General features: G+C 57.7%; 1 protein-coding gene across 7 annotated transcripts in view; it reads right to left on the bottom strand.

The window, feature by feature from the left end:
- PTPRF (protein tyrosine phosphatase receptor type F) overlaps window positions 1-12,844 on the bottom strand; it is an 80,929-nt gene that overhangs the window by 43,356 nt on the left and 24,729 nt on the right. For all 7 annotated transcript variants that reach the window (XM_059689848.1, XM_059689850.1, XM_059689852.1 and 4 more), the window contains one exon: window positions 4,733-4,921. In XM_059689848.1, coding sequence (XP_059545831.1) covers window positions 4,733-4,921 — 189 coding nt within the window. The remainder of the gene's footprint in view (window positions 1-4,732; window positions 4,922-12,844) is intronic.

Raw genomic sequence — 12,844 nt, 5'->3', positions numbered from 1 at the left:
TTATTTGCCTTTTTCACTCTTGTTCTCTCATAAACATGCGGTGGAGTTTTCCAGAGGCTCCACGATGTGCGATATCGTAACTGACCGAACGCAGAAGCAGACGTGAGAATCCAGCCGTCCTCTAGTAAGCCCAAAATTAAAGAAGATCTGTAAGAGTGTACAACAATGCTGCTCTCTTCTCACTAAACATTTTGTTTGAGAAAATATGATTATTTTTCATTAAATTTATATTGTTTATCTTAACATGTAATGGGGTTTTAAGTTATTTTAAAGTAGATTAACAAATATTTAAATCTTCTCAGTCTTATTATCTAATATGGTAAATACTGATAGATAAAACCCACACAAACAAAAGCTCTTTGAGGTCTTCTGATATTTACAATCAGCGGTCCTGAGATCAAAAAGTTGACAACCGCTGACCTACTCCTGCAGTCCAGCCTGACCTGGGAGGGGTGGCCGTGTAAACGGTCCAGTCTGGGACCCCTAGCTCCTGGCCTCAGCTCTTCTAAAACCCAACTTGCATCCTGGCCGGGTGGCTCAGATGGTTGGAGCATCATCCTGTACGCCAAAGGGTTGTGGATTTGATTCCCGGTCAGGGCACATACCCAGGTTGCAGATTTGCTCCTTAGTCGGGGTGTGTGAGGGAGGCAAATTAATCGATGTGTCTCTCTCACATTGATGGTTCTCCTTCTCCCTTCCTTTCTCTAAAATCAAATTCAAAAATTAAAAAAGAAATTAAAACCTAGCCTGCGGTGTGATCCGTCTCTGGACATCTCAGAATAGCCATTTTTCCGTTAAACTGAAATAAGAATTTGCCTTTTCCATTTCACAAGGTGGCTGTGGGAGACTAGAGGGAACCTGGGAGTCGGCACTGCCCGGGAGCTGCCAGTGTGCTCACCAAAGGGCAACTGTGACCACGAGCCCACAGTATGTCCTCCTGGCACACTTGGAGGATGGATGGCAGGGCAGAATGGGGGGACAGGCTGGGGCTGGCCAGCAGAGAGTGTGTGTGTGTGTGGGGGGGCTCAGGCCCACTCCAATCTGGGGTCTGTGGGCTTCCTCCGGCAGCCATACCCTGGCATCTCAGTCTCGGCTCAGGTGCTGGGGGGTGTGGAAGGAGAAGGCTCTCTGAGTGAGCAGGCGGACATGTATGTTATTGTTGCCCTCGATGCGTAAACCATGACGGGATGGCGGCTCACACACTCAGGCCACCGGGATGAGTGGAGCACGGGATGCCCTTTGGGGCTCTGTCCAGGCACAGCAAGTGGCCAACAGCTCCGCTCAGAGCCCCATGTGGGAGGTGAGTCCCCACTCACTGCCCCGGTGCACCGCCTGCTCCTGACGCGATTGCCACTCTCTCTGAGCCTGTCCCATTCCTGCTGGGCCCACTCTGGCTCCCAAGTTCGAACTCTCCAAGAGACTCACGTGGTAGCAGGTCACAGCCCTTCGGTGAGGAACACGCCTGTGGCGCAGAGCTCACACCTGGGCATCCACCACCAGCTGCCCTCCGACCCAGCACAGCTCTAGGGCCAAACCCTGGTGACATGTGCTGTGGCTTGGCCCAAAGATGCCTGAGGAGTTCTGGGCACTGGTCAGGAGGGGCCTGAGGTCTGGACACAATGGGACCGTGGCGCTCTGCAGCCCTCGCAGGGCCCAGCCATTCCCCAGGGCCCAGGTCCTGCATATGTGATACTAGAAGGCTCCTGGGGGACCTCACACAGGGAGCTCCCTGGCCCTGCACTTCCACATGTGACCCCAGGCGACCTTCTTAACTCAGCCATAAAGTGGGCATGATAAGCACAGCCTGTCCCACTTCTCAGGGTTGCTGGAGAATCCAGTGCAACCAAAGGCAGGAAGGCGCTTTGTAAACTGTCGGTGATGCGTAAACCGTGCAAGTCCCTGTAAACAGCCGAGTGCTCAGGGCCTGATTTCACTCTAAGAAGGGATGTCTCTGTCAATGTCCATGGAACAGCCCCAGCACATTCTGAAGAGACAAGAGGATAGGGGCAGCTGCTACTGGGATCAGGGGCCAGGGGCAGGCAGTGATGGAGAGAGTCCTGTCCATTACCTCTACCAGAGGTGAGATGGCTGAGTCCCCTCAGGCACCATCTGATTCTATCCCGGCAGCTGGATTTTGGGCCTACAAACCTCAGGTCACAGCTGCCAGGGGCAGAAAGGTCTAACAAAGAGGTCTTTCCTGGACCTGGGAAGCAGAAGGAGTAGACATCAGTCCGTAAGGACAGGGTCGAAGGTCATGTTCATGAAATAATTCATCAACAAGGGCTCAGAGATACCTGTCCCATAGCCAGGCTTATGGGGGACACTGGGGAGACTTCGTATAGGGGAGCCAGCCCCAGGCCCTCCCTGTAAGGACAGCCCAGCCGAAGTGAGCAGCGCTGGAGCCAGGTGGTAAACATGCGAAGCGGGATGAGTCCTGAAGGAGGTTTTAGGCGGAGGAGGTGGGGCGTTACATCCTGGCGAATGTGAGCAGAGGGCCAGGATGGGGCCAGGGAGGCTCAGGGCAAGAGGCTCAAGCCCCGTTCCCAGAGCCCTCACCATAAGACACACCAGGCAGGAAAGTAAAGCTCTGACTGCCACTGTCTCGCTCAGTGCTCCCTGAAACCCCTTTTTAAAGATGAAAACACTGAAACTCAAAGAAGTTAAATAACTGAGGCCACAGAGCTCATAAGGGGTGCAGCCAGGACCCAATGAAAGAAAGCTGGAGATGTGAGCAGGGGGAGATAGAGAAGGGTGTGTGCCCTGTTCAGGTAGGCAAAGAGGGTGCCAGAGTGCAGAGGAACAGGAGCAGAAAACTCTGAGGCTGCTGGAGGATGGATTCGAGGGGGGAGCCTGGAGGCAGGGTGAGTTGGTGACCTGGGACATGGCCAAGGCAGGCAGCAACAGGAGGAAGGGCACCAACTTGAGGGTCGTGATGGTGCCAAATCAAGAGGACCTGGTGGTTCCTTATCGGAGGAGGCATCAGGGTTTCAGGCTGGGAGGCTGTCACGCACAGAGGTGGCTACGGCTGTCTGGGAAGGTCACGACTCATCACGGTTAGGGTGCACCAGAAGGCAGGTACAGCTTTTGGTCTAGAGCACAGGGAAGATGTCTGGGCTGGAGAGACGGATCTGGGAGTTGCAGGAGTGGAGATGGTACCAGGAGCTACAGGAAAAGGTGAGCAGGCCCAGGGCAAGGCTCTGTCCACGGGGCGAGGGAAGGGCTCACGGGCTCCCCAGCTGAGGAACAAGCAGAGGAAGAGGGGACTGCAGGGCAGACAGAGAAGTAAGAGAAAAGCCAGGGAGGCCTGGGAGGGAGTGGTGGGGAAGGAGGGAGGGTGTGAACTGCTGCTGAGAGGACGGGAGGCTGAGGCCTGGGCAGCAACTGGGTGGAGTACTGGGCGGCAGCCAACTCACAGGGCAGTGAACGGGTGGCACAGGGCCCGGCACACAGCGAGCACGACATAAATACTTGATGGACGCACGCGCAGGACAGCGTGCCTTCCCAGAACTGCTGCCACGGACGGGCAATGCCATTGGGGTGGAGGCCAGACCTGCGGGGAGGACCATCTGGCTGCTTGGGGAGCCTGCCTGGGGGGCTGGTGGGCAACGCAGAGGAGCTGGACTGTACCGGCCGCTGGGCAGCGCTGGGCAACGACTGCAAATGCTGCCGGACTGTTTCCTGCCTTGATTATGGCTGTTTTAATTAACTGCTCTACAGCTGCCTCCATCTTGTTGAGTTTTAATTAAATTAAATGAGCTAACACTTCATAGGCTGTCTCAGGCGGCCGTGGCTGGGGCCGGAATCCTGCCCCTGCCGGGCACATCAGCTCTCCCTCCCCCCTGGGCACCACAGGGAGTGGCAGGAGAGCTTCTGGAGCAGCAGGTCTGGAAGGAGCAGTCACATCCTCCTTCGCAGCGCTGGCATCACAGGGACGGGGAAGCAGGGGCGCCGGCCGGCACTGGCCATCCTGCCCGAGCCCCCATCCCGCAGCTACCAGGAGGACTTTGGACCAAGGCCTACCGGTCCAGCCATGCCGGCGGCAGATGCCGAATGCAGCTAAGTGGAACCTGAACCTCCTTTCCCGCCTGCCCCATTCCACAAAAACTGAATCAATTATCTTGGCGGGAGCCTCGCAGGCAGATCGATCAATGGGGCGGCACCTCCCGCCTGGTCAAGATGGTATCCTTGCTCCCAGGGCTCCGAGCTGGCTCTACTGAGACATCCAGAGCAGACAGGTGGCCCTGGGGCTGAGGGATGGCACCAACTCTCCCTGGCTCCAAGCTCTGAGGTCCAGCCTTTGGGAGCCTGATGAATCAGGCCCCTTTGGCCTCTTTCCCTGCCGCCTGGAGAAGCGAAGAGCAGCACAACCCAGGCCCCCTCTCAGGCCGGGCTGGAGGAGGAACTCCCAGTCACTATGCAGAGCCCACCACCAGGCTGGGCGTGACCCTTGTCCTGTGAGGAGCAGAACTGGCCCGAAGTCAGAGCCTGACAACATGAGGATGGACGGTAAAAGAATCACCGATGACGAGCGCTCAGTGCCGAGCTCTCGTCCTGGGCCAGGTGGACCTGGAGCAAGATCCGGCCCACCCACTGGGTGCCCCGTGCCCAGCCCTAGAGGGTCAGCCCCAGGCTGAGGCCTCCTGTGGCTCCCAGGCACCCAGGCCCCAGAGGGAAGGCTGTGCTGGGTGCGGGCCCCACACCTTTCCTCACGTCTGTGCAGCCCTCTACTCACCTGAACGCAGCTGCTTGATGCGACCGTTGCTTGTGGTGGGATCCACAGGGAGGAAGTCCTTGAACCAAGAGATCTCAGGGTCTGGATTCCCGCCTGCTGCGCACAACATGGTGGCCGTGCGCGCCTTCTCCACCACCTTCAGCTGGGGCCCCATGTCGATGGAGGGGAAGCCGGGGGGCAGCTGGTCCTCTGCAGACAAAGAGCAGATGTGCCCGTGAGGGCCAGGACCCCGCTCTGTGGGCGGCTGCTCCTGACTCCCAGGTTGGCTGGGATCCTCAAGATTCTTCTCTCCCCGACCCCTGACTTCCAAGCAGAGTCCTGAGTCCCACTGTCCAGGTCTACCCTTTACAGGGCTGGGGACTGCAGGGGGGCCCACCCTGCCCTGTCAGGAAGTTGGGTTTCCAGGTCTGAGAAGCAAGGCCTCAGACTGAAGACGTCAGCACTTCTCTCTCTGGGCCCTGGGAGAAATGAGGATTGATGCTCTCCTGGCCACAGCAGAAAGTGCTACCCGGATGCGGGGACGTATGGGGCTCACAGCTGACTCGGTGGCATCAACAGCCACATTCAGCCCGGAGGCTCCCTGTGCTGTCCAGCACCCCCCCACCCCCACCTTGTCTGCTCCCACCATTGCCAGCATCCAGCCTTCAGCTCCACCCCACAGCAGAGCCACGTGTCACAGCCTAGGTTCTGGCCCTGAACACCACCTGCACTACCAATGAGCCACCCTTGACCCTCAATCCTGACTCTGACCCATACTCTACGACAGCCTTGACCCTGACGCAGCTGCCAGGGGCATCCCACAGGGACTGTGATCCCTCAGGAGATGGGGTCTGGGGATGGGGAGCAGCAGGACTTCCAGCACAGCCTCACCTCCCCAGCTCTCCTGGTACGGTAGCTGGCAGTACGCTTCCCCGCCTGCAGCCCTATAGATTCCAGGCGTGACCCACGCATCTCTGTGGCTGTAAATATGACCCGAGAGTCCTAACTTTCAGCTCTGATTTTTAAAAGGAGCATGTTAAACTGTGGCAAGAAAAGAGAGGATGGAAACGAGGCAGGTCTTGGGATGCACCAGGCAGGCGAACAGCTTCCTTTAGCTCTGCTACAACTTGCTCTCACAGGAAGGCCCAGGCAGGGCCTGAGGCCTGGGTTCCCCTCCCACCCTCCCTGTTCTCCCCAGCAGCTGGGGGCACACAGGACGGCCAGAGCCATCCTAGCCCACCAGGGCACCTGTCTAGTTCCTCCCAGACCTCAATCCTCCCTGCTAAGCCCTCCTGAGCGGTGGAGGTGAGGGTGGACAGCAGGACAGGGCCTGCCAGAGTTAGTTAGGGTCCAGGAACCAGCTGACTCCAACTCTACCAGGAAGGTACTGACCAAGGAGAAGGGAAGGAGTGCAAACATCTGCAGCTCGTGTCCCAGGAATCTACTCTGAATTCCTAACACAGAGAAGGTCTTTGGGATTTACGCCAAATTAAGGACAATTAATTTTCCTCCCTCAATTATCGCGCCCTCAACGGCTCCATCCTTGGCTCAGATCATCATCCCTCAGGCACTGCTGCCAGAGCCTACAACTGGCATGTGCACAGAGCTGTCCACAAAACAGCAGGACCCCAAAGCCATTCCCTTGTGCCAAGGAGGCTTCCGTTCTGCACCTCAGGAAAGAGAAGTGTGTCTCGCAGGAGGGTTCTGGTCCCTTAGGAGTGACAACTGCTCTCTCTTCCTTCTATGCTCACCTGGGCCCTCCGGCACATTCATACTGATTATGGGTTACTGATGCCCACTGTGTGCCTGGACAAGCTAAGCGCTGAGTATGCTGTCGTAAATTGACCCAACCGCCGACTGACTCATTTATCTCTCCCCCCCCCCCCCCCCCGCCGCAGATACCCATAGGAACTGGGGGCCATGGTGAGGGGCAGGCAGGAGAACCACTCAGGCTAAAGACCAGGGCAAATTCCTCCTGCAGATGTCACACGATCACTTCCAAACCCATCAACGAATGGGAAAACTGAGGCCCAGATAGAGGGAGAAAAGGCTGTGCTAATGGAGCATTTACTACCTTATAGGCACTGAGTTAAAATGCTTTACAAAATGATTTAATCTTCTCCCAAACTCTGAGGTATATAAACAAATGGGGGCTTAGAGAGATCTAGACACCTGCCCAAGGTCACACAGTTTGAGGGGAGATGGGGCTGGGGTGAGACTAGGTGTTGGGAGCTATTGCCTGGCAGGGCTGGGCCAGGGCAGGGCTAGCGGAGGTAAGAGCACCCCCCGGGGCACCCACCATCATTCTGGCTCACCTCGCCAAGGCTGGCGCAGCCCCTTCCCAAACCACGCCCTCTGCCATCTTCCAGGGCTCAGCCACTCCACTGCAACCCCCTTTCACACAAGCCTCCGCGTTTTTTATTTACTGCAAAAGGAACCCCACAGCGCCCACACGTGGCTACACCCGGGCAGTGGCCACCGACCCAGGTTCCAACGCATCCAGATGTACCCTCCGACCAGTCTTGAGTCTTCAAAACCTGTCCTGCCGAGCCCCTTCCCCTCCCCCTTGCAGGCCACCCGGTAACCATAGCAACGGCGGCAGGCGCTGCTGTTGGAAGGGCTGCGCGTGCCCGAGTCCATGTGGTTCCGTGCGCAGCTGCCGCCCCTCCCTCCCCTCCTGGGTGGAGTCGCGGTGACCCCCCCCCAGGTACCCCACTTCCCAATTCCGGGGAACCCTCCCTCCTAGGCGTCCTTCCTGCTCAAGCAAAACTAAGATAGCGCCACAGCACGAGGGTGGGGGAGGTGCCCACACATCTGCAGCCTCAACACCTGGGCACCTGCAGCGTCTGCCCCAGTGGGGCTGAGGTCCTCCATCCTCTGGTAAGGCATGGAAAGAGGGGCCCTTGGGGACTTCGGAGGTACCCGGAGCCTGTCTCCACAGCTGTCTGCGGATTCCAGCTGCAGCACATAGGCACATACTGGGTGCACACACATTTTCCCAGGGTCTGCCCCCCAGACCTCTGTGTATCTGTGGTGGGTGCACATGTGTACGTGAATGGCTCCTGCTCCAAACTGTGCTGGTTTTCACATACGACGGAGGGAGACCTGGCCCCTTGCCTGCTGTCCCCACTGGGGTAGAGGAGATGACGGGGTGCGTATGAGTGTGTGTTGGGAGTGCTGGGAGCCGTGGTGGAGTGGATCAGTTCAACTCCACAGCCCACCTGCTACCTTGGCGGCTTCCTGGAGGAGGAAGGAGATACGAGGATAGGAAACACCTGAGCATGGGAGGCAGGGAGAGCCTTCATGGGCGAGGGAGGGCTCCTGAGGAAAGGCTGTGGGAGGGTGGGAAAGGTGCATCTGGTCGAAGCTAAGGACAATGTAGGGGTCCGGATAGACGAGCCGAGGGAGGGGGTGGACAGGGGATCCGCTTCGGCTGGCGGCAGTGACGGGAGAGGGAGGCTGCTGGGGCCCCCGACAAAGCACACACAGGTCTCTTTGTTGAGCTCAGCCTGAGATGCCTGAGGGGGAGTCTGGGCCAGAGGAGGGGCTGCACCAGGGAAGCTGACAGATGGAGGCGCCTTGCAGGGTCTCAGGGTGGGCAGCGCCGTCTGTCAGCACGACCCTCTCACCCTTGTTGACCCAGCTTCCTGGCATCTCTGTGCACATGCAGGCACACACATACACAGGCTCCCTGGGGTGGCACTGTCTGTCCCCTCCCTGTGTGTGAGTGTTGGGCCTGGCCTCACCCTGACTCTGAACACACAGACAGCTAGAAACATGCACAGCCACAGATACACGTGGTGAAAAAGAGGTGCAAAAACAGAAACCTCCGTGTGTGTGGAGGGGCAGTGACAAGCACCTGTGGAAACAGACTCATGCAAACACACATGTGGAGACATGCAGTCAGAGATACACATGTACTGGGACACGTGCACCTGAAGACACACACATGACACAGACATGGACACCGAAAAGATGTGGAGAGACACAGAAAGGAACTTCGTGGGTAGCTGCTCGCTCCCTCAGCCCTCACGCACTCACAGGAAACCAAGGCCGCCCCTGGCCTAGCCCTGAGGCAGCCCCACCTCAGCAGGGGCAGGCCAAAGACTCCCCCCCCCCCCCCAGCAAGTCAAAGGCCTCCCCAGACAGGCAGGATCCCACTCTCTCCTGAGAGCCTAGCCCCACCCCCAGGTTCCAGGAAGTAAGGGGAGCCTGACTGAGACTTGGGCCCATCTCCCTTCGCAGCTTTCAGTCTTGATTTTCAGCTTTTCCAAGAGAAAACTCCCACCTCTTCCAGCACTCAGATTTCATCAAACTTGGCATCTTAAAAGCCTGTTTTGTTTTTTAATCTGAGCTGTTTGGGGCCTGTCGGCAGCCGTGGCCCCCCCCCCCCAGTCCCCACTCTCAACCCAGGGCTTCCCTGGCACCTCACACAGCCCTACTCACCCTGGCCGGTGAGGTTTCCCTACCACGCACACCAAGCTGGCTGCGGGGAGGGGCATTCCCTGGGCGACACCCGACCCACACCCAGCTGCCGGGCCCTGGCCCATGCCAGACTCTCCTCTTGGAGCTCCCCACCTCCATCCCACTTCAGGAAATTCCTCTGGCCCATTTACCCCCCCCCATCAGGTTCGGGCCCAGTCACTCCAGACCAGTGACAGCCTCCCACTCACTCCTCGGGCCCCTGAGCCCAGCTGTCACCTTCACTGCTTCCTGCCTGCATGCTCCCCAAGGTCAACCATGACTCCATGGAGATAAACCAAAAGACACTTCTCAGCATCATCCTGCCTGACCTCTGGACAGCACCCCACCCTGCTGACCACTGCCTCCTCCTTCATGTCCTCTTTTCTCATTGACTTCCATGGTCTCACGCGTTCCCCTCCCACCTCCCAGGCCCCTCTTTAATAGATGCCTCTGCCAGCTCCCCTCCCAACAGGAAGAGTTAGCTTCTGGGGCTCCGTCCAGGCCCCCTTCTTCCTCTCTTGGCTCTCGTTCTCTGAGATTTGCCATTTCTTGGCCTTCAAAACTCCATCTCCAGATGTCCCTTGGACTGCCAGGTGGATCTAAACAAGGCCGCCTTGACGTCTCCCCTGGGTGCCTCACACGCCTGGTACAACAGGTTCCCGACAAGACTCATGCACCTGCCCCTTCAAACCTGGTCGTCCTCCCACACCTGCATTGCGGCCAACAGCACCACCATCTACCTGGCTGCAGAGGCAGTAACCCAGAGGCTCAACCGCCCCAATCCCACAGGTAGCCAGGCAGGCCACCTCGCTTTCTGAACTGCTTGTGACCCAGTGTCCCTTCCTCTCCTACCCACCGCTTGGGTTTGGCCCATGGCCACCTGTTGTCTGGGCTGCAGGGCTGCCCCAACCTCTCACTGGTCTCCTTCCACCCGCCTCTGTGCTCTCAGAGACCTTTCTGATGCATACAGTTGATCATGTCATTCCCCTGATTGAAATCCTCTCTCCTCTGGCAACCAGAGAGATAGGGCACCTCACCAAGGATGGAGGAGGTGCACGCACAGAGTCATTTGAAGTTTTTTGTTTTCCCTTTTTCTAATCCTCACCCAAGGACATGCCTCTATTGATTTTAGAGAGAGAGGAAGGAAGAGGAACAAAGAGAGAGAAACATGCACGTCAGAAATATTGATCGGCTGCCTACTGCATGTGCCCTGACTGGAAATCAGACCTGAAACCTTTGGGTGTATGGGATGATGCTCCAACCAACTGAGCCGCACTGGCCAGGGCACACACACAGGGTCATTTAAAACCTCCACCTTGGCTACCTGCTCCAAGGCTCTGTAAGTCCTTGTGACTAGAGGTGTAGAAGCGCCATGGCGGGCACAGGGGAGGTGCCTGGTGTGCCTGTGGCTAAGGGGAGGTAGATGTTGTGCCCACCCACAGGAGGCAGAAGGAAGCCCACTTGGGCCTTTCAAAAACAATTTTTTTATTGCTTTCAGAGAGGAAGGGACAGGGAAAGAGGTATAGAAACATCAATGAGAATCATTAATGAGCTGCCTCCTGCACGCCCCCTACTGGGTATTGATCCTGTAACCTGGGCATGTGCCCTGACCGGGAATTGAACCCTGACCTCCTGGTTCATAAGTTGATGTTCAACCACTGAGCCACCCGGCTGGGCTCCCCTTGGGCATTTTGAAGGCAGATCAGAACTAGAAAAAATGGGGGATACTAGGTATCAGGAAACCCAGAGTGTGAACTTCAAAGGCCTACTGGAAGTGCCCTCCTACCCGACATCTTTCCCACCCACAGGCCTGGGGCACAGAACTCTCCGGGAAATGGATGCCGGGTCTCAGATGCTGCTGTGGTCATGATGGGGACAGAGTGGTCAGACCAACCACTCTGTCCTGAGTTCATCTCTGTCCCAGCGGCCAACAGCTCCGAGCAGGGATCCTGTGGGGTCCCAGAGACAATGGGCCCAGACTGCTTGCTTCATAAGCCCTTTGCTGTACACATAGCCTATAAGGTGCAGACCTTGTATGTGCACCCCACCCCACATACACAACACATACAACACACACACACACACACACACTGCATGCTGTACACCACCTGCTATACACACCACACTCCACAGTCTGATGCACATATGCTGCATGATGGCAGGCTCTGCGCTCCTCACACCACCTGCTGTATACACCATACCCCGCACATGCCTGATGCACACACACACACACACACACACAGTCTGCTGCACATCCCCTGCTATACATACCACCTGTAAGGCACACACCTGCTATACACACTGCACCACACACTTTACACACATACTGCCTTACACATGGCACATAGGGCCCCCACACCACACAGAGGGCACACAATCATCTGCTGTATCCATGACCATAAGGCTAACGCTGCCACTGCACCCAGAGCCCTCAGAGCCAGACCCTCAAGACAAAGTCAGAAACGGCTCATCTGCGCCCTCAGCCTTTCCCCCGCCACTTCTCCCTCCTTCTTGACCCTTCCAGAACCTACTCCAGTCACCAGGGCCCTGCCACACCTCTGTGTCTGGCCTCCGGGGCTTTCCTGGCCACTGTTCTGCCTGGCCTGGACCCCACTGGCCCGGATGAATCTGTGACCTCCTAACTGAGCTCCAAGACTCTCCCTCCCCCCTCCTCCTGGAGGGAAAGGCCAAGCAGCAAGGCCTGCCTCCCTTCCCCCTCTGCTCCCCCTCCCTCGAGAGAGAAAATGTCAGATTCCCTGTCTCAGTGGTGGCAGCGGGCGGGTTGGAGGGGGAGTGATTCAGCTGCCTCAAGAGTGCGGAGTGAGAAGAGCTTTTCCTGCCATTACCCAGCGAGGGAGAGGCTAGCTCGCTAATGGCTTCAATTACCACTCAGACAGGAACGCTGGGCGGCGGGCTCTGCACTCCTCACAGCCCAGGACGGGCTCGCCCCCCGCCAACTTGTGCTGCCGAGCAGCCGCCTGGGCATCACAGGGCAGTGGGGACTCTACCGGGGAGCTGGGTGCAAAGGCCGTGATCAGGGCGCTCCCAGAAGCACCAGTGGAACAGAGTGTGAGGGAAGCTGGGCCAGATGCGGAGCAAGGAGGGCAGGGGGCACGGGGCAAACTTGAAGGCACGAGCTCCCTTTTAGAGGGGCACCAACCCCTCACCAGAGCCAGGTCTCCCTGGGCAGCCCTGAGCCACTCCCTTAAAGAGCCCAGCTTGTGGTGATTGGCTCCAGCCCAAAGCGCCAGTCATTCCTACACACACTGGGCTTGGGCTTTCGGGCTTTCCTGGCCGACACAGGAGGCCAGGAGGGCCGGGGCGGGGCGAGTGGCGGGGCAGTCACAGTCTGGGCTGCTTTCTTCTGGCCCCACCCCCTGGCACCTTTGAGGCCTCCCAATCCACTCCTCTCTGCCAAGCCTAGAGCTGGTCAAGGTTACACAGACCAACACGGTAAGTCAGCATTTTGTCTTCCGGGTGCTGTGTTTCAGGAGCAGGAGGGGCTCGTGAAGGCCCACAGGGACCTGCCTCACTCTCCAACATCATCAGACACCTCTCCTAGTCCAGAAGCACACACGTACCCCAGACCCTGCTAAAGAAACCCTGACCAAGGAGGCCCCCCTGGGAGGGAGACCCTCTGCAAGTCTGAATCCCCCTCACCCCAGGCTC

This window comes from Myotis daubentonii, chromosome 3 (genome assembly GCF_963259705.1).
Source record: "Myotis daubentonii chromosome 3, mMyoDau2.1, whole genome shotgun sequence".
NCBI classification, from domain to species: Eukaryota; Metazoa; Chordata; class Mammalia; order Chiroptera; family Vespertilionidae; genus Myotis; species Myotis daubentonii.
This window is presented reverse-complemented; position numbering and strand designations above follow the sequence as displayed.